At 37.4% G+C, this 27683-nt stretch overlaps 1 protein-coding gene across 6 annotated transcripts in view; it reads right to left on the bottom strand.

Annotated features, from left to right (window-relative positions):
- USP25 (ubiquitin specific peptidase 25) overlaps positions 1-27683 on the bottom strand; it is a 203654-nt gene that overhangs the window by 122759 nt on the left and 53212 nt on the right. The window contains exon 1 of one of the 6 annotated variants that reach the window (XM_037833398.1): positions 9334-9381. The exons of the other annotated variants lie outside the window; for them this stretch is intronic. Coding sequence (XP_037689326.1) covers positions 9334-9377 — 44 coding nt within the window. The 5' untranslated portion in view covers positions 9378-9381. Of the gene's footprint in view, positions 1-9333; positions 9382-27683 lie in introns of those variants that run through there. 6 annotated transcript variants of the gene reach the window in all.

Raw genomic sequence — 27683 nt, forward strand, 5'->3', positions numbered from 1 at the left:
ATGTTTGCAAGTTTACTTCTTCACCCAAAAGTCTACATAGGGTAAACTGTGATGAAATAAATATCCACATATAATAATAAGAAAAAATTATTAACCTCTCCAAAATAAACTGTCCTATAGAATATCTCAAATATACCTAAACATGGCATAAGTAATGCTACTTTGTTTAATGATAAATTTTTTCTTGCTCCAAGGGGCATGTACCTAATCATCACTGGATGAACCCTAATTGTTATATGAACTAACCAAACATTTTGCCTTCTCAAACATGTCCTAACACCTACTATTCTAAATAACCATAAATAATATTCAAATTGTCTTCACTCACTTTGTGTTAATTACAAAAACTTCAGTGGTAGAATAAACCATTACTGATGCTATTATCTGCAAGAATGAGTTTTTCCAACTTTCGGCTTACTGAGAAAATCTCACTCATACCACACCATCTTTTCCTAAAGATTTTGCTCTATTACACTACCACAAAACAATATAGCTATATTTCTTAATTACTGGGAAAATCAAATTATTCATTTATCTCTAACAGCAGTAATTACAACATGGCATTAGATATAATGTAGAAGAATTTAAAAATACCTTTTACTTATAATAACCTATGCAAAATAGGAGAATGTCTTGAAGGATCACTGAAACCACACACTTAAAACAAGGGGAGGGGAGGCGGGGCAAGATGGCGGACTGGTGAGCTGTATGTTTTAGTTACTCCTCCAGGAAAGTAGGTAGAAAGCCAGGAACTGCGTGGACTGGACACCACAGAGCAATCTGACTTTGGGCATACTTCATACAACACTCATGAAAACGTCGAACTGCTGAGATCAGCGAAATCTGCAAGTTTTTGTGACCAGGGGACCCGCGCCCCTCCCTGCCAGGCTCAGTCCCATGGGAGGAGGGGCTGTCAGCTCCGGGAAGCAGAAGGGAGAACTGCAGTGGCTGCTCTTATCGGAAACTCATTCTACTGATCCAGACTCCAACCATAGACAGACTGAGACCAGACACCACAGAATCTGAGAGCAGCCAGCCCAGCAGAGAGGAGACAGGCATAGAAAAAAAAAAAACAACACGAAAAACTCCAAAATAAAAGCAGAGGATTTTTGGAGTTCTGGTGAACACAGAAAGGGGAAGGGCGGAGCTCAGGCCCTAAGGCACATATGCAAATCCCGAAGAAAAGCTGATCTCTCTGCCCTGTGGACCTTTCCTTAATGGCCCTGGTTGCTTTGTCTATTAGCATTTCAATAACCCATTAGATCTCTGAGGAGGACCCTTTTTTTTTTTTTTTTTTAATCCTTTTTTCTTTTTCTAAAACAATTACTCTAAGAAGCCCAATAGAGAAAGCTTCAGAGACTTTCAATTTGGGCACGTCAAGTCAAGAGCAGAACTAAGAGAGCTCTGAGACAAAAGGCAATAATTCAGTGGCTGAGAAAATTCACTAAACACCACAACTTCCCAAGAAAAGGGGGGTGTCCGCTCACAGCCACCATCCTGGTGGACAGGAAACACTCCTGCCCATCGCCAGCCCCATAGCCCAGAGCTGCCCCAGACAACCCAGTGTGACGGAAGTGCTTCAGATAACAGGCACACACCACAAAACTGGGCGTGGACATTAGCCTTCCCTGCAACCTCAGCTGATTGTCCCAGAGTTGGGAAGGTGGAGCAGTGTGAATTAACAAAGCCCCATTCAGCCATCATTTCAGCAGACTGGGAGCCTCCCTACACAGCCCAGCAGCACAGAACTGCCCTGGGGGGACGGCACTCACCTGTGACATAGCACAGTCATCCCTCAACAGAGGACCCGGGGTGCACAACCTGGAAGAGGGGCCCACCTGCAAGTCTCAGGAGCCATATGCCAATACCAAGGACTTGTGGGTCAGTGGCAGAGACAAACTGTAGCAGGACTGAACTGAAGGATTAGACTATTGCAGCAGCTTTAAACCTCTAGGATCACCAGGGAGATTTGATTGTTAGCGCCACCCCCCCTCCCCAACTGCCCAGAAACACGCCCCACATACAGGGCAGGCAACACCAACTACATACGCAAGCTTGGTACACCAATTGGGCCCCACAAGATTCACTCCCCCACTCAAAAAAAAGGCTAAGCAGGGGAGAACTGGCTTGTGGAGAACAGGTGGCTCGTGGACGCCACCTGCTGGTTAGTTAGAGAAAGTGTACTCCACGAAGCTGTAGATCTGATAAATTAGAGATAAGGACTTCAATAGGTCTACAAATCCTAAAAGAACCCTATCAAATTCAGCAAATGCCACGAGGCCAAAAACAACAGAAAATTATAAAGCATATGAAAAAACCAGACGATATGGATAACCCAAGCCCAAGCACCCAAATCAAAAGACCAGAAGAGACACAGCAACTAGAGCAGCTACTTAAAGAACTAAAGATGAACAATGAGACCATAGTACGGGATATAGAGGAAATCAAGAAGACTCTAGAAGAGCATAAAGAAGACATTGCAAGACTAAATAAAAAAATGGATGATCTTATGGAAATTAAAGAAACTGCTGACCAAATTAAAAAGATTCTGGACACTCATAGTACAAGACTAGAGGAAGTTGAACAACAAATCAGTGACCTGGAAGATGACAGAATGGAAAATGAAAGCATAAAAGAAAGAATGGGGAAAAAAATTGAAAAAATCGAAATGGACCTCAGGGATATGATAGATAATATGAAACGTCCAAATATAAGACTCATTGCTGTCCCAGAAGGGGAAGAAAAGGGTAAAGGTCTAGGAAGAGTATTCAAAGAAATTGTTGGGGAAAACTTCCCAAATCTTCTAAACAACATAAATACACAAATCATAAATGCTCAGCGAACTCCAAATAGAATAAATCCAAATAAACCCACTCCGAGACATATACTGATCACACTGTCAAACACAGAAGAGAAGGAGCAAGTTCTGAAAGCAGCAAGAGAAAAGCAATTCACCACATACAAAGGAAACAGCATAAGACTAAGTAGTGACTACTCAGCAGCCACCATGGAGGCGAGAAGGCAGTGGCACGATATATTTAAAATTCTGAGTGAGAAAAATTTCCAGCCAAGAATACTTTATCCAGCAAAGCTCTCCTTCAAATTTGAGGGAGAGCTTAAATTTTTCACAGACAAACAAATGCTGAGAGAATTTGCTAACAAGAGACCTGCCCTACTGGAGATACTCAAGGGAGCCCTACAGTCAGAGAAACAAAGACAGGACAGAGAGACTTGGAGAAAGGTTCAGTACTAAAGAGGTTCGGTATGGGTACAATAAAGGATATTAATAGACAGAGGGGAAAAATATGGCAAACATAAACCAAAGGATAAGATGGCCGATTCAAGAAATGCCTTCACGGTTATAATGTTGAATGTAAATGGATTAAACTCCCCAATTAAAAGATATAGATTCACAGAATGGATCAAAAAAAATGAACCATCAATATGCTGCATACAAGAGACTCATCTTAGACACAGGGACACTAAGAAACTGAAAGTGAAAGGATGGAAAAAAATATTTCATGCAAGCTACAGCCAAAAGAAAGCAGGTGTAGCAATATTAATCTCAGATAAAATAGACTTCAAATGCAGGGATGTTTTGAGAGACAAAGAAGGCCACTACATACTACTAAAAGGGGCAATTCAGCAAGAAAAAATAACAATCGTAAATGTCTATGCACCCAATCAAGGTGCCACAAAATACATGAGAGAAACACTGACAAAACTAAAGGAAGCAATTGATGTTTCCACAATAATTGTGGGAGACTTCAACACATCACTCTCTCCTATAGATAGATTAACCAGACAGAAGACCAATAAGGAAATTGAAAACCTAAACAATCTGATAAATGAATTAGATTTAACAGACATATACAGGACATTACATCCCAAATCACCAGGATACACATACTTTTCTAGTGCTCACGGAACTTTCTCCAGAATAGATCATATGCTGGGACATAAAACAAGCCTCAATAAATTTAAAAAGATTGAAATTATTCAAAGCACATTCTCTGACCACAATGGAATACAATTAGAAGTCAATAACCATCAGAGACTTAGAAAATTCACAAATACCTGGAGGTTAAACAACACACTCCTAAACAATCAGTGGGTTAAAGAAGAAATAGCAAGAGAAATTGCTAAATATATAGAGACGAATGAAAATGAGAACACAACATACCAAAACCTATGGGATGCAGCAAAAGCAGTGCTAAGGGGGAAATTTATAGCACTAAACGCATATATTAAAAAGGAAGAAAGAGCCAAAATCAAGGAACTAATGGATCAACTGAAGAAGCTAGAAAATGAACAGCAAACCAATCCTAAACCAAGTAGAAGAAAAGAAATAACAAGTATTAAAGCAGAAATAAATGACATAGAGAACAAAAAAACAATAGAGAGGATAAATATCACCAAAAGTTGGTTCTTTGAGAAGATCAACAAGATTGACAAGCCCCTAGCTAAACTGACAAAATCAAAAAGAGAGAAGACCCATATAAACAAAATAATGAATGAAAAAGGTGACATAACTGCAGATTCTGAAGAAATTAAAAAAATTATAAGAGGATATTATGAACAACTATATGGCAACAAACTGGACAATGCAGAAGAAATGGACAATTTCCTGGAAACATATGAACAACCTAGACTGACCAGAGAAGAAATAGAAGACCTCAACCAACCCATCACAAGCAAAGAGATCCAATCAGTCATCAAAAATCTTCCCACAAATAAATGCCCAGGGCCAGATGGCTTCACAGGGGAATTCTACCAAACTTTCCAGAAAGAACTGACACCAATCTTACTCAAACTCTTTCAAAACATTGAAGAAAATGGAACACTACCTAACTCATTTTATGAAGCTAACATCAATCTAATACCAAAACCAGGCAAAGATGCTACAAAAAAGGAAAACTACCGGCCAATCTCCCTAATGAATATAGATGCAAAAATCCTCAACAAAATACTTGCAAATCGAATCCAAAGACACATTAAAAAAATCATACACCATGACCAAGTGGGGTTCATTCCAGGCATGCAAGGATGGTTCAACAAAAGAAAAACAATCAATGTATTACAACACATTAAAAACTCGAAAGGGAAAAATCAATTGATCATCTCAATAGATGCTGAAAAAGCATTTGACAAAATCCAACATCCCTTTTTGATAAAAACACTTCAGAAGGTAGGAATTGAAGGAAACTTCCTCAACATGATAAAGAGCATATATGAAAAACCCACAGCCAGTATAGTACTCAATGGTGAGAGACTGAAAGCCTTCCCTCTAAGATCAGGAACAAGACAAGGATGCCCGCTGTCACCACTGTTATTCAACATTGTGCTGGAAGTGCTAGCCAGGGCAATCCGGCAAGACAAAGAAATAAAAGGCATCCAAATTGGAAAAGAAGAAGTAAAACTCTCATTGTTTGCAGACGATATGATCTTATATCTAGAAAACCCTGAGAAATCGACGATACAGCTACTAGAGCTAATAAACAAATTTAGCAAAGTAGCGGGATACAAGATTAATGCACATAAGTCAGTAATGTTTCTATATGCTAGAAATGAACAAACTGAAGAGACACTCAAGAAAAAGATACCATTTTCAATAGCAACTAAAAAAATCAAGTACCTAGGAATAAACTTCACCAAAGATGTAAAAGACCTATATAAAGAAAACTACATAACTCTACTAAAAGAAATAGAAGGGGACCTTAAAAGATGGAAAAATATTCCATGTTCATGGATAGGAAGACTAAATGTCATTAAGATGTCAATTCTACCCAAACTCATCTACAGATTCAATGCAATCCCAATCAAAATTCCAACAACCTACTCTGCAGACTTGGAAAAGCTAGTTATCAAATTTATTTGGAAAGGGAAGATGCCTCGAATTGCTAAAGACACTCTAAAAAAGAAAAACGAAGGGGGAGGACTTACACTCCCTGACTTTGAAGCTTATTATAAAGCCACAGTGGCCAAAACAGCATGGTACTGGCACAAAGATAGACATATAGATCAATGGAATCGAATTGAGAATTCAGAGATAGACCCTCAGATCTATGGCCGACTGATCTTTGATAAGGCCCCCAAAGTCACTGAACTGAGTCATAATGGTCTTTTCAACAAATGGGGCTGGGAGAGTTGGATATCCATATCCAAAAGAATGAAAGAGGACCCCTACCTCACCCCCTACACAAAAATTAACTCCAAATGGACCAAAGATCTCAATATAAAAGAAAGTACCATAAAACTCCTAGAAGATAATGTAGGAAAACATCTTCAAGACCTTGTATTAGGCGGCCACTTCCTAGACTTTACACCCAAAGCACAAGCAACAAAAGAGAAAATAGATAAATGGGAACTCCTCAAGCTTAGAAGTTTCTGCACCTCAAAGGAATTTCTCAAAAGGTAAAGAGGCAGCCAACTCAATGGGAAAAAATTTTTGGAAACCATGTATCTGACAAAAGACTGATATCTTGCATATACAAAGAAATCCTACAACTCAATGACAATAGTACAGTCGGCCCAATTATAAAATGGGCAAAAGATATGAAAAGACAGTTCTCTGAAGAGGAAATACAAATGGCCAAGAAACACATGAAAAAATGTTCAGCTTCACTAGCTATTAGAGAGATGCAAATTAAAACCACAATGAGATACCATCTAACACCGGTTAGAATGGCTGCCATTAAACAAACAGGAAACTACAAATGCTGGAGGGGATGTGGAGAAATTGGAACTCTTATTCATTGTTGGTGGGACTGTATAATGGTTCAGCCACTCTGGAAGTCAGTCTGGCAGTTCCTTAGAAAACTAGATATAGAGTTACCATTCGATCCAGCGATTGCACTTCTCGGTATATACCCGGAAGATCGGAAAGCAGTGACACGAACAGATATCTGCACGCCAGTGTTCATAGCAGCATTATTCACAATTGCCAAGAGATGGAAACAACCCAAATGTCCTTCAACAGATGAGTGGATAAATAAAATGTGGTATATACACACGATGGAATACTACGCGGCAGTAAGAAGGAACGATCTCGTGAAACATATGACAACATGGATGAACCTTGAAGACATAATGCTGAGTGAAATAAGCCAGGCACAAAAAGAGAAATATTATATGCTACCACTAATGTGAACTTTGAAAAATGTAAAACAAATGGTTTATAATGTAGAATGTAGGGGAACTAGCAGTAGAGAGCAATTAAGGAAGGGGGAACAATATTCCAAGAAGAACAGATAAGCTATTTAACATTCTGGGGATGCCCAGAAATGACTATGGTCTGTTAATTTCTGATGGATATAGTAGGAACAAGTTCACAGAAAGGTTGCTATATTATGTAACTTTCTTGGGGTAAAGTAGGAACATGTTGGAAGGTAAGCAGTTATCTTAGGTTAGTTGTCTTTTTCTTACTCCCTTGTTATGGTCTCTTTGAAATGTTCTTTTATTGTATGTTTGTTTTCTTTTTAACTTTTTTTTTCATACAGTTGATTTAAAAAAGAAGGGAAAGTTAAAAAAAAAAAAAAAAAAGAAAAAGAAAGAAAGAAAAACAAGGAAAAAAAAATGATGTAGTGCCCCCTTGAGGAGCCTGTGGAGAATGCAGGGGTATTCGCCTACCCCACCTCCATGGTTGCTAACATGACCACAGACATAGGGAACTGGTGGTTTGATGGGTTGAGCCCTCTACCATAAGTTTTACCCTTGGGAAGACGGTTGCTGCAAAGGAGAGGCTAGGCCTCCCTATATTTGTGCCTAAGAGTCTCCTCCTGAATGCCTCTTTGTTGCTCAGATGTGGCCCTCTCTCTCTGGCTAAGCCAACTTGAAAGGTGAAATCACTGCCCTCCCCCCTACGTGGGATCAGACACCCAGGGAAGTGAATCTCCCTGGCAACGTGGAATATGACTCCCGGGGAGGAATGTAGACCCGGCATCGTGGGATGGAGAACATCTTCTTGACCAAAAGGGGGATGTGAAAGGAAATGAAATAAGCTTCAGTGGCAGAGAGATTCTTCCAAAACGAGCCGTGAGGTCACTCTGGTGGGCACTCTTACGCACACTTTAGACAACCCTTTTTAGGTTCTAAAGAATTGGGGTAGCTGGTGGTGGATACCTGAAACTATCAAACTACAACCCAGAACCCATGAATCTCGAAGACAGTTGTATAAAAATGTAGCTTATGAGGGGTATCAATGGGATTGGGAAAGCCATAAGGACCACACTCCACTTTGTCTAGTTTATGGATGGATGAGTAGAAAAATAGGGGAAGGAAACAAACAGACAAAGGTACCCAGTGTTCTTTTTTACTTCAATTGCTCTTTTTCACTCTAATTATTATTCTTGTTATTTTTGTGTGTTTGCTAATGAAGGTGTCAGGGATTGATTTAGGTGATGAATGTACAACTATGTAATGGTACTGTAAACAATCGAAAGTACGATTTGTTTTGTATGACTGCGTGGTATGTGAATATATCTCAATAAAAAAAAATTTCAATAAAGTACATTACCCTTTTGGAAAAAAAAAAAATTAAAGGGAAAAAGAACAATTAAAGTAAAAACACTGCGTGCTTTTTTTTTTTTTCGCCCCCGTTTTTCTACTCATCCATCCATACACTGGACAAAGGGGAGTGTGATTCACATGGCTTTCCCAATCACATTGTTACCCCTCATAAGTTACATTTTTATACAATTGTCTTCAAGATTCAAGGGTTCTGGGTTGTAGTTTGATAGTTCCAGGTATTTACTGCTAGCTACTCCAATTCATTAGAACCTAAAAAGGGTTATCTATATTGCACATAGGAGTACCCACCAGAGTGACCTCTCGGCTCCTTTTGGAATCTCTCAGCCACTGAAACTTATTTCACTTCATTTCAAATCCCACATTTGGTCAAGAAGATGTTCTCCATCCCAGGATGCTGGGTCTAGATGTTTCCCCGGGAGTCATATTCCACGTTGCCAGGAAGATTTATACCCCTGGGTGTCAGATCCCACGTAGGGGGGAGGGCAGTGATTTCACCTGCCCAGTTGGCTTAGCTAGAGAGAGAGGGCCACATCTGAGCAACAAAGAGGCATTCAGGAAGAGACACTTAGGCACAATTATAAGCAGGCCTAGCCTCTCCTTTGCAGTCTAGGAGTCTTCCCAAGGGCAAATCTCGTGATTGAGGGCTCAGCTGATCAAACAACCAGTCCAGATTGGCTTTTATAAAGGGGATTTATTTGGTTACAAAGTTACAGTCTTAAGGCCATAAAGTGTCCAAGGCAAGGCATCAACAATAAGGTACCTTCAGTGGAGAAAGGCCATTGACGTCCAGAAAACTTCTGTTACCTGGCAAGGCACGTAGCTGGCGTCTGCTTGCTCCCAGGTTGCATTTCAAAATGGCATTCTCCAAAATGTCACTCACAGCTGCTCTGAGTTCCTTACGCTCATCACCTCTTTTATATGGCTCCAGTGATTTAATTCAGATGCAACCTGAATGGGTAGGGTAACACCTCCATGGAAATTATCCAATCAAAAGTCTCGCCCACAGTTGACTGATTCACATCTCCATGGAAACACTCAAAGGATTCCAACCTAATCAACACTAATACGCCTGCCCCCACAAGACTGCATCAAAGAATATGGTGTTTGGGGGGACAAAATACATCCAAACTGTCACAGGTTGGTAACTACCTATTCAGTTTAAATTTCTTCCCATTAATTGGGATACTTTCCTCTGTCAACTCATGGTTTTTGAGTTTGCTTTCCACTCACAGAGATTAGGCTCCAACAGGAAAATGTAACAAGAAGGCAAAGCTTAATCTCAGTTCTTGTGGACTCCTGGTGAATAAACTGTCAGATTTCTATACTGAAGCAGTAGAAAGAGTCTCTTTGTCCTCAGACCTACTCATGTTCTGTCAACTGCATGTTAGGGAGCATTTTGATTTCTTCCTGGTCCACTATAGATAAAATATTGAACAGGTAAGACTTCACACAGCAAGCATGTAGTTATAGCCCCTCTCCAAAGGGATCCATGATTTCTACTAGCTATACCCAGTCAGAGAACAGTGAAATTATCAGTGAAGAAAGAAATGCAGGAAAGAGAAGGGCCTAAAGAAGTCATGTCTATTACAGCCCCTTAAACAACATCAAGGATAAGGAACTCCCTCCACAGGTATTAGGAAAATGTATAGCTTTAAATGCACTTTCTAGGACCAAGCAGCTTGCCTGCACTGTCTGTTATACTACTTCACCACAAGAGAAATTGGAAGGGGGAGGAACAAGATATATAAATGGAAAACATTCTTCCCAGCACTACCATGTACATTTTTTAAAAAAGTAAAGCTAGGTAAAAACTATAATAACTGACAAGGGCTCAAGAGATTCATGTAACACTCACTGCTCCTCTAAGTCACCCAAGCTTTAAAAATAAATTAATAACCATTTCTAATAACTTTTATACTTGGTTTGTAAGATATTAAATATTTATATGCTTTGATTCAGTAACATGGTAGATAGCATTCATTATAACTATAGATTTTAGAGAAATAGGTTTGTTATAATTTTACTTAACCACATAATATGGTAGAATGATGGTGCTAAAACTAAAAAAAAAAAAAAAAATGGTAGATGAAAGAGGAATCAATAACTTTGTGAGCTCCTTGACTTAGAGTTACTAACACATTGATTTTTGTATATCACCAGAGCCTTAAAACATGCCTCAGAGTAGGTAGGTTTCCTCCTGCTAGTCCCTCTTGGCTCCTAAAGGACTTGTACACGGAAAACTACAAAATACTGCTCAAAGAAATCAAATATAGAAATATTTATCATCCTGCCCCCAAAATATTAATCAACCATTCTCTCCTTAGTAAACACATGATAAATAGTAGAGGCTAAACAAATGTTTGAAGTAAATGGATGATCAGATATTAGATGTGCCAACCTGGAGACCAAATCACAAACCCTCAATCTCTCCTGATTGTTGCATACTGGTAATACCATGAATATAAGCTTTTAAAAATCAAGTCCGATCCTACAAAATGGTTTCTTTACAGGCCTCAACAAAGTAAAGTCAATGATACTATCCAGATACTTTGAAGTATAAGGTCATCATTGGCTACATTTCAGATACTGAGATAGTCAGTAGAGAGAAAAAATAAATTCTGCAAATCTCAGAGAACTCAGAAAAAAACTCGTAACAAAATGCAGCACACTCACAGTGGCAACCCCATAAGCCACAAATAAAAATCAACCCTGTATCAGATCAACAAGCAGAAGTTTCTACAGACTAGTAATGAACAATAGAGGAAATCAAGAAAACAATTTCAATTTACAATAGCAGCTAAAAGAATCAAATACCTAGGAATAAATTTTATTGAAGATGTGAAGAACTTGTACATGGAAAACTACAAAATACTGCTCAGAGAAATCAAAGACGACCTACATAAATGGAAGGATATTCCATGTACATGGACTGGAAGACTACATATTGTTAAGATGTTGATTCTACCCAAAGCGATTTACAGAGTCATTGCAATCGCAATCAAAATTCCAACAGCCTTCTTTGTGGAAATGGAAAAGCTAATCATCAAATCCATATGGATGCATAAGTGGCCCCATACAGCCAAAACTATCTTGAAGGAGAAGAACAAATTGAAGGACTTACACTACCTGATTTTGAAAATTATTACAAAGCTAAAACAATCAAAACAGCATGGTAATGGTACAAGGATAGATAAATATATATAGACAAATGGAATCAAATTGAGAGTTCAGAAAAAAACAACGCATTGGTGGCCAACTGATTTTTTAATAGGACACCAAGGTCACTCAATGGGGAAAGATTAGACTCTTCAACAAATGGCACTGGGAAAACTGGATATCCCTATGCAAAAGAATGAAGGTGGACCTCTACACTTCACACTATTTACAAAAAATTAACTCAAAATGGATCAAAGTCCTAAATAAAAGAACTAAACGAACTATAAAACTCCTAGAGGAAAACACAGGAAAGCACCTTCAGAACCTTGTATTAGGCAACACTTTCTTAGACTCTACACCAATAGCATGAGCAACAAAAGAAAAAATAGATAAATGAGACATCATCAAAATGAAAACCTTTTATTTATCAAGAAAGTAAACAGACAACCTACAGAATTAGAGAAAATATTTGGAAAGCACATATCTGGTAAGGGTTTAATATCCAGAATATATAAAGAAATCCTACGACTCAACAACAAAAAGACAAACAGCCCAATTAAAAAATGGGCAAAACATATGGACATTTCTCCAAAGAGAATATTCAAATGGTCAATAAGCAAATGAAAACATACTCCACATCATTAGCCATTTGGGAAACGCAAATCAAAACCACACTAAGATACCATTCCACATCCACTAGAATGGCTACTATTAAAAAAAAGAACAAAATTGCTAGTGTTGGAGAGGATGTGGAGAAACAGGAGCACTCATTCACTGCTGGTGGAAATGTAAAACGGTGCAGGCACTGTAGAAAACATTTTGGCAGTCCTCAGAAAGTACAGAATTACCATATGACCCAGCAATTCCACTTGTAGGTATATATCCTGAAGAACTGAAAGCAGTCACTCAAACAGGTATCTGTGAACTGATGTTCATAGCAGCATTATCCAAATTTGCCAAAAGATGAAAGCAACCTAAGTGTCCATCAACAGATGAATGGATAAACAAAATGTGGTATATATATACAATGGACTATTATTCAGACATAAACAGGAATAAAGTTCTGATACATGCAACAGCGTGAATTAAACTTGAAGACATCATGTTAAGTAAAATAAGTCAGACACGACGTTGATGTTGTCACAAACATTGAGGACTGGTGGTTTGATGTACTGAGCCCTCTATCATGGGACTTGCCCTTATGAAGCTTGTTACTACAAAGGAGAGGGTAAACTTGCATATAATTGTGCCTAAGAGTCTACCCCTGAGTACCTCTTTTTGCTCAGATGTGGCCCTCTCTGTCTCTCTAACTGAGCCACCTTGGCAGGTGAACTCACTGGCCTCCCCGCTACCTGGGACCTGACTCCCAGGGGTGTCAATCTCCCTGGCAATGCAGGATATGAATCCCGAGGACGAACCTGGACCCAGCATCGTGGGATTGAGAATATCTTCTTGACGAAAAGGGGAATGCAAAATGAGACGAAATAGTTTCAGTGGCTGAGAGATTTCAAATGGGGCAGAGAGGTCACTCTGGTGGGCATTCATATGCACTATATGGATAATACCTCTTAGGTTTTAATGTATTGGAATAGCTAGAAGCAAATACCTGAAATGATCAAACTCCAACTCAGTAGTCTGGACTCCTGAAGACGATCGTGTAACAATGTAGATTACAAGGGGTGACAGTGTGATTGTGAAAACCTTGTGGATTACACTCCCTTTATCTAGTGTATGGATGGATGAGTAGAAAAATGGGGACAAGAACTAAATGAAAAATAGGGTGGGATGGGGGGGTGATTTGGGTGTTCTTTTTTTACTTTATTTTTTATTCTTATTTTGATTCTTTCTGATGTAAGGAAAATGTTCAGAAATAGATTGTGGTGATGAATGCATAACTATATGATCGTACTGTGAACAGCTGATCATACACCATGGATGACTGTAAGGTATGTGAATATATTTCAATAAAACTGAATTTAATTTAAAAAAAAGTAAGTCAGACACAAAACGACAGATATTTTATGATCTCACTTATATGAAATAACTAGAATAAGCAAATTCACAGAGTCAGAAACTAGAATACAGGTTACCAGGGGCCAGGGTTGCGGTAAGGAATGGGGAATTAATCCTTCACTAGTTACAGAGTTTCTGTTTGGGGTGATGGAAAAGTTTTGGTAGTGGATGGTGGTGATGGGAGGACTACATTGTGAATGTAATTAATATCACTGAATTGTATATTTAGAATGTGGTTTAAAGGGGAAATTTTAGGCTGTATATGTTACCAGAATAAAAAATTTAAAAACCACAGAACAGTACAACACAAACAGTAAACCTTAATATAAACTATGGACTATATAGTTAATAGTATAATTATAATTCGTTTCATCAATTGTAACACTAGTATCACACTAATGCAGAGTTAATAACAGGGAAACTGTGCGTGTGAGCAGGGTATACAGGAATTCTGTATATACTGCATGATTTTTCAACTGTTGCAGGGCAGTACCTCTACTGAGGAATCTGAAAATGAAGACGCTGACTCCTTCCCTCTACATAGGGATCAGACAGCTGTGGAGACTTGCTGCTCTCATATACCAACTGAAGCCTTCTGTTCTGATAATGAGGAACCAGTTATTCCTTCCAATATTGAGGCTTCCTTAACGAACTTTTGCCTAAAAATACTCGAGTACAATTTCCAAATGATAGAAAATGGAAAGGCTTTGCTATAATAACTGGGACAGATGATTCATATCCTCAAGTCCTATATTAGAAGACTGCACTGAAGGAGAAGCTAAACAGGCCCAAGCAAGCAGGGAAGACATGAGAGACATGATGTAATGGTTAGATTAATTATAGAATGAAATAGAAAATCTATACTAATAAGTAGGTTATAAATTAATAGTAATTCCTCTTCTAATTTTCACTTTTTAATATAAGTGAAATTATATTATATTATATATAAAATTATACTATATATTATATTATATTATAATTATATTATATTATATACATTATATTATATATATATCTTATCTGCATTTATATATATTATAATTATATTATATTACTATTATATTAAATTATATTATATTATAAGACTATCTCCAGTTCAAGGTTAAGTTCAAATCTTTGATAATGCTGTGGAGACCCTTCTTTGCTTTTGATAAAGATTGAGCTTAGAACAGCTTGTTAAGCATAAAAATAAAGCATGACTCAAATGATTAGGGCTGAAGTCTTAGTCTAACTCCCCTGATTGAGGACGCAACCTCAATCAAAGGCTCCCCTAATTGATAATGCAACCTCGATCAGAGGCTCCCCTGACTGAGGATGCAACCTCAATCAAAGGCTCTATATATACTCTGCGACTAGACTGGAGGGAACTCATCTCACACCCAGCTGCAACTGGAGAGACTGGAATTCCCAGGCTTGGTAAGCATCCATTTATTGTAACTTTGTATACCTGTTCCTTTTACCTTAAATATATGTGACAATTCAATACCTGTCTTGAGTGCTCTTTACTTTTAAACTACTGTCTGGCCTACATTTCTATTTGAGTGGAAATGTGCTTGAAGCCCAAACCAACTGAATCACAATCTGATGAGGCTAAGGCCTTTCCTAACTGCGATCACAGGTTTGAGGTGTAAAGAGATGAACCCGTAACAAAATCTACAACTTCTCTAACAGCAACAACAAAAAAAAATGCACACACTGAGAAAAATGAACCCCCACTACACAATAACTACTTTCTTATCCACCCCAACACTGGGTCATGACCATTCAGGAATATGAAAAGATAAAATATTTTGTGCTCTCTCTCCCTTCCACAAGTATTCTGATAGTTTAAAACACTTATTTAGGGTAATTTTCCACCATCTCATTACAATTTTTACTGTACAATTTCTGGAGTTTGTTTTGTTACTTAAATTGCATTACAGCAGAAATTCTGAAAACATCCCACTTTAGCTCATCTAAGTCCCTTTTTGGGAAGTATTATACTCACTGAAAAGCATGCGTATTAGTTAAGCTGTAAAGATCAACAAAAGAAAAGAAAAAATAGAAAGAGAACAGAAAAGTATTTACTTTGGAGGACACTGTTAAAATATACAAACAAGCCACATACAATTTTTAACACACTTAAATGGCTATGAAACAATTCAGGTATGTATGTAGTCTACAGAAGCTAACATGTTATAAGAGAAAATGAGGTTGTCAGGTAGTCTTCATAAAATGTACATGTAAAATATTTCTACCCACCTGTGGTGGTCTGAAGTTTTATGTACCCCAGAAAAACATGTTCGTGAATCTAATCCATTCTTGTGGGTGTGAACCCACTGTAAATGGGATCTTTAATGAGGCTCAGTTGAGGTGTAGCCCACCTCATTCAGAAGGGTCTTAATCCTTTTACTTGAGGCCTTTATAAACAGGATGAATACAGAGAAAGAGAGATCCACAGAGGCAAGAAACTGAAAACAAAAGGGGGAGACCACCAGATACCGCCATATGGCTTGCAATGTGTGGCAGAGTAGCCAAGGATGAGCGGCAGCCAGTCTTCGCAAAGAAAACATCACCTTGATGATGCCTTGATTTGGACATTTCCCAGACTCTAACCAAAGCAAATATATTCCCATTGTTCAAGCTGAACCATTTCATGGTATTTGCTTTGAGTCCAGCCTACGAAACTAAAACACCACCTAAATTGGACATGGAATAAAACGTTAAGGATTTTAAATGTATTTTTACTTTTTTTCCAACCCTGCATATTGGAGCATGAGTGATAAACTGAAATTAGGGAACCAAACACATATACATAAGGAAAGACATGAGTATGTGAATGTGTATACAAATGTGTAAGCGCACACACTTGCATGCACACACAATTTAAATTTTCAGGAGAAAAAACCGTCCACACCGAAGATGGAACATATATGCTGAAATTTAATGTAAGAGTTACACAGCCCAAATTAAAACAGCCCTTAACATGTACTAGAAACTACCGTGTGGAGTTTTGGCGAGAAACCTTTTAATACAGTTAAATTTGGAACTCTCATCTTTCAGGATTATCTTCCACTACTCAATTACCACATTACCATTATGGGAAAGATGATGCTCCCAAACCACATACCATTAGGGAAAGATGCTCCCAAACCAGGTCAAAGAAGAGAAGGCTGGCTAATCTGTATAAGGAAAACAAAAACTTCCAAAAGGGTAGAGGTGAAACTTTTTAAAAACATTTAACAACTCTTTAAAGTCCTTCCCCTTTTGTTTTCTTAGGGTGACTGATACATGTTTTAAGTTCTAACAGAGTTGAAATTATGAATTTATAGTTCTTACTTTTATGCTTAGATCTTTAATTCATGTGCAATTAACTTTTTTAATAGTGTATGAATGATTTCAAGATTCTCCATTCCCCACTGACCTGAAGCCCAGCTCTGACATAAATTAAGTGTCTTTTGGGGGCTATTTTATTAGTCTTTTTACCAAAACCTCATTTTTCATAATAACTATAACTTTCTAAGTAAACTTGGTATCTGGTTTAGCAAATCCACTCCTTTGTTCTTGGTATTACCATATAAATTTTAGAATCACCTTTTCAGTTTTCTAAGTTATAAAAAAAGAAAAAAAGTATTGCTCTTTGATTGAGATCACACTGAACCAGTCAGTCAATTTAAGGAGACGAGGAGTTGTGTTTCCAATTATTTACATATTCTTTAACATGCCTCAGTGATATTTAATGATTTTCTTCTTGGAAGTCCTTGCACATTTATCAGATTTATTTCTAGTCTTTTAACTGATTGACTTATAAACGCTATCTTTTTAAAATTTCACTCTATCATTCATTCTTATGTTTAGAAATATAATTTTTGTATATTGTTTATATCAACATAGTTAAATACATTAATTGTTTTCTCTTTTGGTAAGAGTATTTATTGAGGAATAATTTACAATTAGGTCTTCAATGTACAGCTCAGTGAAATATTTTACATATGTACACACCCCACAATCACTATTCTGACTTCTATCTAACACCATAATTTTTCTTTGCCTATCCTTGAACATCATATAAATGGAATAACAAAGCAGTTATTCTTTTGTGTTAAGTTTTCAGGTTTCTTACATTCAACATCTTGTTTTGTGTATCCCTCCACTTTTTTCCAAGTATAAGGAATGTTTTCCTTTATATTCCATTGTGTAACTATATGACCACTGATTATCCATGCTGCTCTTTTGGACATCTGGCTATTAACAATTTTTAGTTATTATCAAAGTTGCTGTGCACATTTATTTACAAGTCTTCTTTTGAGTATATGTACTCCTTTCTCTTGGGTATATTCCTAGAAGTGGAAATGCTGAGTCCTAGTATACTATAGGTTGAAATTCATTAGAAACTCCCAGTTCTCCTAAGTGGTTTTAAATTATACATTTGTTCCAGCAGTATGTATGACTCTTCCAATTGTTCTACATGCTCACCAATACTTGGTATTGTCAGTCGTTTTAATTTTAGCATTGTGATGGGTATGTAGTGGAGCCCATTCTCTAATAAGATGACAGGAATTAAGCTGCTGATCAAGTGTGCAAAACCCAGACCACCACTGCTGCAATCTATCATTGTACCTGATACGGAAATACATTCACAAATACAAATATGTAAAAATTAAGGAATGGTATGTTTCTGACATAGTGGTTGCCACTGCCTCTCAAGACACGCGGCTTGTTCCAAAACTTGATCTGTTTCTGTCATAGTGAGGAAGGCAACATTGCATGGGGTATGCCTGCTATTCATCTGATCAGTCAACTCTAGCCACACCCTTGCGGCCTTTAAAATTAATGCGTATCATATTTTCAACTTTTTCAGACCATTATAATCTGACAGTTATGAACCCTTTATTGTAAATTCAACAATGAGCTGATAGTCCAAGTTTTCAATGGACATTCTATGCTTCCTACCATTCACAAACATCTGCTATTGTTGAGCACTGAAATGTCCTCCTCACAATCGACTCAAAAAAGATTTTAATTCTACCTCCTTCACCTACTCTTGTTCCACAAAACTCTTAAAGGCAGTTCCCCTTCATGGGTGTATCATGGATAATCATCAGGATGAAAAGGTTCTGGGATACAGAGCTGTTTTAAAGCTCAGAATTCTACCCTATTTCCAGGCATACTGCTTTTTTCTTTCCCCTAACTGCTCCCCCAGGTCAGCCTGGTTGGTAAGCCCTCTGGGTGGCTTCCAGACAGACTTAATTACCAGGTCAGATACCTGGATGCTCTTGTTAGACTGAATGGTTTGAGTGTGGAAAGATAATGATCACTTGGTTGAATACACTGCTCTCCCAGTTCCCCTACAGTGACCCATACTGGTCAACGTAGGAGGTACAATGACTCACCTTAAATTTTATAAAAACACCTTTTTCCTCTTGCACTTGACCTTTCTGAATGAAAGGTAGCCATACACATAGGAGATGACTGGGGAAAAAGGGAAAGTTATAGCTACGAGAATGGGACATACTGATTTTGTAGCAGTAGAGGCAGAACAACAACCCCACACCTGGGGATAGAACATTTTAGACCTTGGGAGGTATGGAAAGGGAGGCTATATAATAATCTTTGTATTTCAGAACTGCTCCTCAAGTCATTTTGATGAAGAAAAATTCCCTGGTGAGACTCTCCCAAACTGTTTCACTGAGTATGGAATTCTTGTAGTTTTTTTCCTTTTCATTCATTTCCACTAAAGTATCCATTATTGCTACTAGCATGTCATTTGTCAGTTTAATTGTCACTATTTTTAAAATAATCCCACCTTTTTTCTCTGAGTACTTTTAAGATAAGTGTTCAAGAGTACTGCTATAATCAATCTAGGTATGGGTTCCTTTTAATTTTCCTGATTGGAATTTGTTGGGCATCATGAAATTCTAGATTTTTATCTTTACATTTGTAAAAAATTGTCAGTGATCATCTCTAAATTTTGTCTCTGATCCACTCTCTCCTTACCTTCCGGAACACTAATAAATTTATGTGGATCTACTTACTGTATTCTCCATGTCTTTCAACCTTTTTCCATATTTTCCATTTTTATTAGCTGTCTGTGTAATAAGTTTGATAATTTCTCCTGACACATTTTCCAGTGTATTAATGTTCTCTGATCTACTAAAACTGCCTTATTCTGACAGGGCTGCTATGACAAATACCACAGTATGGGACGGCTTAAAAAAAGGAATTTATTGGCTCATAGTTTGGGAGCCTAGAAGTCCAAGGTATTCACATGCTTTCTCCCAGAGCCTGTAGCATTCTGGTGCTGGCTTGCCACAATCTCTTGGATTCCTTGACTTGCATATTTGCCTCCATCAATGGTGATGTGCCTCATTATCTGGCTTCCTCGACTTTCTGGCTTCTCCTAATTGACTATGTTGGAATTTACTTTCCTTATAAGGACTCCAATTACGAATTAAGTCCAACCCTGATTCAATTTGGCCTCATCTAAATCGGATCTTCAAAGAACCTATTCATGAATGAGTTTATACCTTAACCAAAAACATCATCTTTAGGACATGTCTGCAGGGAACATGATTCAATACCCAATAAAGCCTGCTTTCTGTTGCTGTTATTTCTAACTTTAGTTATAATTTTCATTTCCCAAAGACATTATGAATTATTTTTCAACTGTGTTAGGTCATATTTTTGAGTTTGCTGTTCACTAAAGACATTTTCAAGCTTTTCTTGATTCCTCTAAAATTGAAAGAACACTTGTATTGATTGCAAGATCTGAATATACGGGTGCATTTAGATTTTTATGGTGCCTTGTTTTCATGTACGCTTGCTAACTTTTGACTGGCAGTGCTTTTCGTAGAGCTTCAAAGTTACTGAAGGGTCTTCTTTGAGGAACAAGGTAAAGACATCTTCCCAGAGAGAGACTGGACTTTCAATACTGCCAAGACCTAAAGGCAACACAAATCTGACACCACTTAAAATTAAATTACCAATTGAGATTTACTGAACCACTAAAGTGAAAGAAAACTTGGCTGCAAACCAATACAAGGGCTGACTTTTGTTACAACTTTTGGGTAAGTCCCATCACCACCAACGGCACTCCTCAACGCTAAGGCAATTAGCTATCTTTGTTCTTTGTACTGTCCCAGTTGTCTGTGATGGTGGGGAGGTGGTGTGTGTGTGTACTTAATTACTTCTGATTTACCCTTACAGTGAATATATTGTTCTTTGATGTGCCACTCAATGAGGGGAATGATCTATTAAAGCTTCTTTCAATGGCCTTTGACTTCTTTTTCACACATCCAACAAGAACATCAAAACTGAAGTTCAAGTTTATCCATGTGGGCAAATTCTATCAGGTCAAAAAACGACTCACTGTTCCAAGCTCACCTCTTTGGGTTCCAGCTTTCACTTTGAATTTGGTCAGATTTTAGTCCTTGATTTTAGTCTGTACTGCCTTAACAATTCTTTAATACTCTTAAGGAGATTTTAAAATATTTCAAATCCAGTGGGTTGTTTTCACCAAAAAAAAATGGTCCAAATAACCGAATCCATTAGGTGTGCTCTTTTTGACAATTTTAGCTAGAACCTAACCCTACCTCCTGTACAGTTAGTTCAAAGTCACTTCATGAGGCAATCCATTTTCACACAAACTAGTCACAATGTAATTTACTAGCACATTTTAATTACCCACACTCCACTTGTTCCCTAAGCAATGACAACAAAGAGGTAATTATAATAAACGCATCCAAACCTGACATTAAAGATTAATCATATTAAGAAGGATACTTCAAAATATTCAACTTAAGAAATTTTACCATGAAATTTATAGGTGCCTAAACATGATTAGGTTTGTAAAATGTAAAAAGATAGGCTTTATCTCATCTAATTATAAACAATAATTTAATAGTCCAAATGTATGAATTCATATTAAAGTATGCCTATTGAAATATAAGCATTGTTAGATGATTGCAGGACTTTAACTGGCAAAATTTAGCCATATAACTTGGGTTATAAATAAATAGCTAAATTTACTTTCAAAAATGATACATAGGAAACCTAAGATGGCGACTAGGTGAGACAGGGGAAAAAAACACCTCCGTGAAAAATATCAGATAAAAACCAGAAGGTGACCCAGAATACCAGTTTCAGCAATGCACCAGTTGGACAAGGTCTGCTAGAACCACAGGGGCTGTACACTTGGTGAAACTGGGAGTCTGCATTCTGAAACGAGTGAGTAAGCTGGCTGAAAGACCCACGGCTGCGCTGCAGTGTGGGGAAGCTGGGGGTTGCTGTTTGGAGATGGACTAGTTCTTCCAAAAAAGAAAAAGGGAAAAACCTAGGAACGGCTGCAATTGCGACGGTGGGAACCGTGCAGTGAAGCACAGCAGGAGCAGGCTGAGCTGGCCTCTCAGTGTCTGGCGTGGAGGATAGCCCACTGCAGATTCCCTCAGGGCCAGGGGAGCAGAGGGGAGAGCCAGAAGGAGAAAAAAACCCCACTGCTTGCAGCTGGCCCCCCGGCGGGCTGGAGACACTCCTGTCCGGGGCCATGCCCACAACCCAGAGCCGCGCCAGTTGTCCTGGAGCTGGGAAGGAGGAACTGTGTGAGGAGGGGAGGTTTGAGATGCCCCATTCAGCCATCTTTGCATCAGGAAGAGAGCGCCCATGCACGGCCCGGCGGCCCGGGGCTTCCCTTGAGGGACAGCACACACTTGTGACGTAGCACAGCCTTCCCTCAGTGGAGGTCCTGAAAGATCACAGCTGAGAAGGGGGACCCGCTCAGAAAAACCCAGGGACGCTACGTCAATGCCAGTGGTTTGTGGGTCAGCAACAGAGAGGGGCTGGGGCAGAACTGAAATGAAGACTTAGACTCTTGCAGCGGCCTTGAATCTCCAGGAACACCTGCGGGGTTTGAATATTCAAGGTGCCCTGCCTTCCTAGCCACCCGACACACGCCCCACATTCAGGGCAGACGGCTCCAGCAACACACCCAAACTGAGTTCACCAACTGAACCCCACAAGAATCATCTCCCCACACACCACAAGGACAAAGTTGAGAAGAAATGACTTGAGAGGTATAGGTGACTAGCAGATGCCATCTGCTGGTTAGAGAATGTGTGTATGCCACCAACTTGTATTTCTGAAAAATTAGATTGGTACTTTTTTTTACAACTTGAAAGAATCGTATCAAGCAAAGCAAATGCCAAGAGGCCAAAAACAACAAAAAATCTTAATGCACATGATAAAACCAGACGATATGGAGAACCCAATCCCAAACACCCAAATTAAAATATCAGAAGAGACACAGTACTTGGCACAATTAATCAAAGAACTACAATCAAGGAAAGAAAACATGGCAAAGGATATAAAGGACATGAAGAAGAGCATGGCACAGGATATAAAGGACATAAAGAAGACCCTAGAAGAGCATAAAGAAGACATAGCAAGAGTAAATGAAAAATAGAAGATCTTATAGAAATAAAAGAAACTGTTGGCCAAATCAAAAAAACTCTGGATACTCATAATACAAGATTAGAGGAAGTTGAACAACGACTCAGTGTCCTAGAAGTCCACAGAACAGAAAATGAAAGAACAAAAGAAAGAATGGAGAAAAAAATTGAAAAAATCGAAATGGATCTCAGGGATATGATAGATAAAATAAAACGTCCAAACTAAAGACTCATTGGTGTCCCAGAAGGGGAAGACAAGGGCAAAGGTCTAGAAAGAGTATTCAAAGAAATTGTTGGGGAAAACTTCCCAAACCTTCTACACAATATAAATACACAAAGCATAAATGCCCAGCGAACTCCAAATAGAATAAATCCAAATAAACCCACTCTGAGACATATTCTGATCAGACTGTCAAATACTGAAGAGAAGGAGCAAGTTCTGAAAGCATCAAGAGAAAAGCAATTCACCACATACAAAGGAAACAACATAAGACTAAGTTGTGACTACTCAGCGGCCACCATGGAGGCGACAAGGCAGTGGCATGACATATTTAAAATTCTGAGAGAGAAAAATTTCCAACCAAGAATACTTTATCCAGCAAAACTCTCCTTCAAATTTGAGGGAGAGCTTAAATTTTTCACAAACAAATGTTGAGAGACTTTGCCAATAAAAGACCTGCCCTACTTCAGATACTAAAGGGAGCCATACTGACAGAGAAACAAAGAAAGGAGACAGAGATATAGAGAATTTTAACAGACATATATAGAACCTTACATCCCAAATCACCAGGACACTCATTTTTCTCTAGTGATCATGGATCTTTCTCCAGAATGGACCATACGCTGGGACATAAAACAAGCCTCAATAAATTGAAAAAAAAAAAAAAATCTGAATATATTCAAAGCACATTCTCCAACCATAATGGAATACAAATAGAAGTCAATAATTTTTGAATTGCAACCCCACTATTTACTTCTTACATGATATAAAATACACAAACTCTAATGACAAAAAAAAAAAAAAATGCAGTCAGTATTGTCGTTTACCCTCTGGCCTGATTTGCTGCAGTCCTAACCACATCTACTTCATTCATATCTCTAGTTGAAGTCTGGACTCTTTTTCAGCTTTTTTAACAGTTGCTATATATTCTAATAGTGACAATCGTATCTGCTGAGTTCTAGCTCTGAGTTTCAGGTGTCACACAGACCTGGTAGGTTTGCATAGGTTAGTGTGAAATACAACACATCCCAAAGTAATTTGGACAGAGAATAAAAATATATATGCAGGCCCCCCTGAGGAGCTGGGGGAAAATGCAGAGGTGTTGGGCTTCCTCCCCTGTATTATTGCTGATATTCTCACAGACATTGAGGACTGGCCCGTTTGATGCGCCAAGCCTTCTATCACCGGACTTGCCCTTATGAAGCTCCTTACTGCAAAGGAGACACTAAACCTGCTTATAATGGTGCCTGAGTCTCCCCGAGTACCTCTTTGTCGCTTAGAAGTGGACTCTCTCTCTAGGTAAACAAAATCGGTGGGTGAACTCACTGCCCTCCCCCCTACACTGACTCCCAGTGGTGTAAATCTCCCTGGCAACATGGGAGATGAATCCTGGGCATGAATCTGGACCTGACATTGTGGGATTGAGAACATCTTCTTGACCACAAAAAGGGGATGCAAAATGAAACAAAAAAAGTTTCAGTGGCTCAGAGATTCCAAATGGAGTCGAGAGGTCACTGGTGGGCATTCTTATGCACTATATAGATAATGCTTTTCAGGTTTTAATGCACTGAAATAGCTAGAAATAAATACCTGAAACTATCAAACTGCAACCCAGTAGCCTTGACTCTTGAAGACGATTGTACAGCAATGCAGCTTACAAAGGGTGACAGTGTGATTGTGAAAGCCTTGCGGATTGCGCTCCCTTTATCCAGTGTATGGGTGGATGAGTAGTAAACTGGGGCAAAAAAACAAATGAAAAATAGTCTGGGAGAGGGGGATGATTTGGGTGTTCTTTTTTACTTTTATTTTTTATTCTATTTTCACTTTTTCTGGTACAAGGAAAATGTTCAAAAAATAGACTGGGGTGATGAATGCACAACTGTATGACGATACTGTGAACTGACTGTACACTTTGGATGACTGTATGGTATGTGAACATACCTCAATAAAACAGAATTTTTTTAAAAAGAAAAAAAAAATGATACATAAACTTTTCCTTAAAAATGCATCGGTAACAGCACTGAATTATGAGTGTGATTGTGGTTGAAGGGGAAAGTTCAGAGTCATGTATGTCACTAGAAGGAAAGCTAGAGGATAAAACATGGGACCGTATAACACAGTGAACCCTGTGGTGGATGATGACTGTGATTAATAGTACAAATATAAAATGCTTTTCTATGAATTAGAACAAACATACATCACTAATACAAAGAGTTAATAATAATAGAGTGGTATATGAGAAAAAAATGCACCTAATGCAAACTAGGGACTATAGTTAACAGTAATATTTTAATATTCTTTCATCAACAGTAACAAATGTACCACACCAACGGGGGGATAAGGGATTTGGGATGTATGTTTGTCTGATTTTTGGAATAATGAAAATGTTCTAAAATTGATTGTGGTGAAAAATGCACAACTAGGTGATAATACTGTGAAACTGTATTATCTTTTTCTCTGAAGAGAAAAACAAGAGGAAAAAGAAAAAAAACATGTCCAGCTTGCCTCTCTTAGGTAATGCCCTGAAGGTGGCCCCCTAGAGATAAGTCTTTAACAGATTAAAATCCTCCAACTACCTATCTTGGCTATGTTTTGCATTGCTCCTGGAAAGAAACAATGATCTTTGCCTTTTAGATCTTGGTTGAATTTAAAAACATATTTAATTATTTTCAGAATATGACTACAAATGTTGGGTAAAATAAACCTAATCATCTACAGAGTCATATTTATCCCCCCCCCCAAAAAAAGCTGTGCCTTAATAATAGAGTACTGTGTTAACAGGGAAAATAAAACCATTTTTTTTTTTTAAATAGATAGGAAAAAAAGGAAATTTCCATTAAAACTTAAATTCTTTCAAAGTTTTTAATATTAGATTTGGGAGAATTCATTAAAATCAAATAAAGTTAAAGTACATTTTTTTAACAACCTGGCATCTCGATGTATATGTATCTGAAACAGTACTTTATCTTTAGCTTTTTAATTTAAAATAGGATAGAGCAAATATTTTTATTTTACTTTTAAACAAATTTCGATATGTTATTTAAAAAGAAATGTATCACTTTCTTTTTTGAACTTAGAGTCCTACTGTTTAATAATACTCATAGGAACTATATATATATGTGTGTGTGTGTATACATATATATATGTATACACACACATATATATATATCTGCCAAAATTTTAGCTAGAATTTTCACATTCTTTCTTTTTTCTGCTACAATATAATTTATATATGGCTTATCAACCACACATTTTGTATTCAACATTTAATTGGAAATTCTGAAATACACACATAGATTCAACTTTATGTAAAACTTTATGGCATATTATAGGATGCTGAATTTCCATAATGCTATGTACAATAAAACACTTAGACAAATATTTATTATTTAAAAGTACATTAAAATTTAAAAGACAAAAGAATGAAAAAGAGCATTGTCTTTAGTGATTTTTCTTATTTGGCCAAAAACAAGTATCCCAAATTATATCTATAAATATATATACATATAACTTAATGTCAGATTAGAAATAGTCTGAATCCTTTAACTTTGAAGTTACTTTTACTTTTTTATTATCTAATTAATAAAAATATATATATATATATAGTTTAGTATATATTGTTCCCAGAAATTAGAGAACATACAAAACAGAACTACTGATACTAATTTGGTATTGAGCTTACATATTTTTTCTATTTTTACGATAATATAAATTCATACAAACAAAAATATGCAATTTTTAAAATAAAAATTTTATCACATTATATAGTCTATTTTATAACCTCTTTTTCATATAATAGATCATTCCTCTTTAATATGAAATCCAACTGATTTATTTCATGTTTAAAATATTTCTCATCAAAGTTTAACATTGTCAAGCTCTATAATTATTCAGGAATTATTTCATTTCAATCATCTTTTAAAAAAAGTCAAAACCTAGTTTATATGATTTCTCCATCCTTCACAAAATAAGCCTAATTAAAACATTCAAATAAAGACTACACCTTTATGGTTTACATTAAAATTAACGGTATTAAATGATATTAGCCACAATTCAAAGGAGGACAATGGATTTTAATTTAGTCTTCCCATCTTAATATAAATGTCTTAGAAATTTTCAAAGTAACACTTAGAGATATTAAAAAATAACATTAAAAAAGAAAAATTACTTGCTTTTGCTAAAGGAAGCACTTCGAAACCATCTCCATAAAGTAATCTCAAGATTATTTAGAAAAAAATGTTATTGATATTCTACCAATGAGTATTATCTGAGGAAGCTAGTACATTCTGCTACGAACCAATTGTATTACAGTGAAAATAAGACCCATTGTAGCTGTGCATCTT

This window comes from Choloepus didactylus, chromosome 1, assembly GCF_015220235.1.
Source record: "Choloepus didactylus isolate mChoDid1 chromosome 1, mChoDid1.pri, whole genome shotgun sequence".
Lineage (NCBI taxonomy): Eukaryota > Metazoa > Chordata > Mammalia > Pilosa > Megalonychidae > Choloepus > Choloepus didactylus.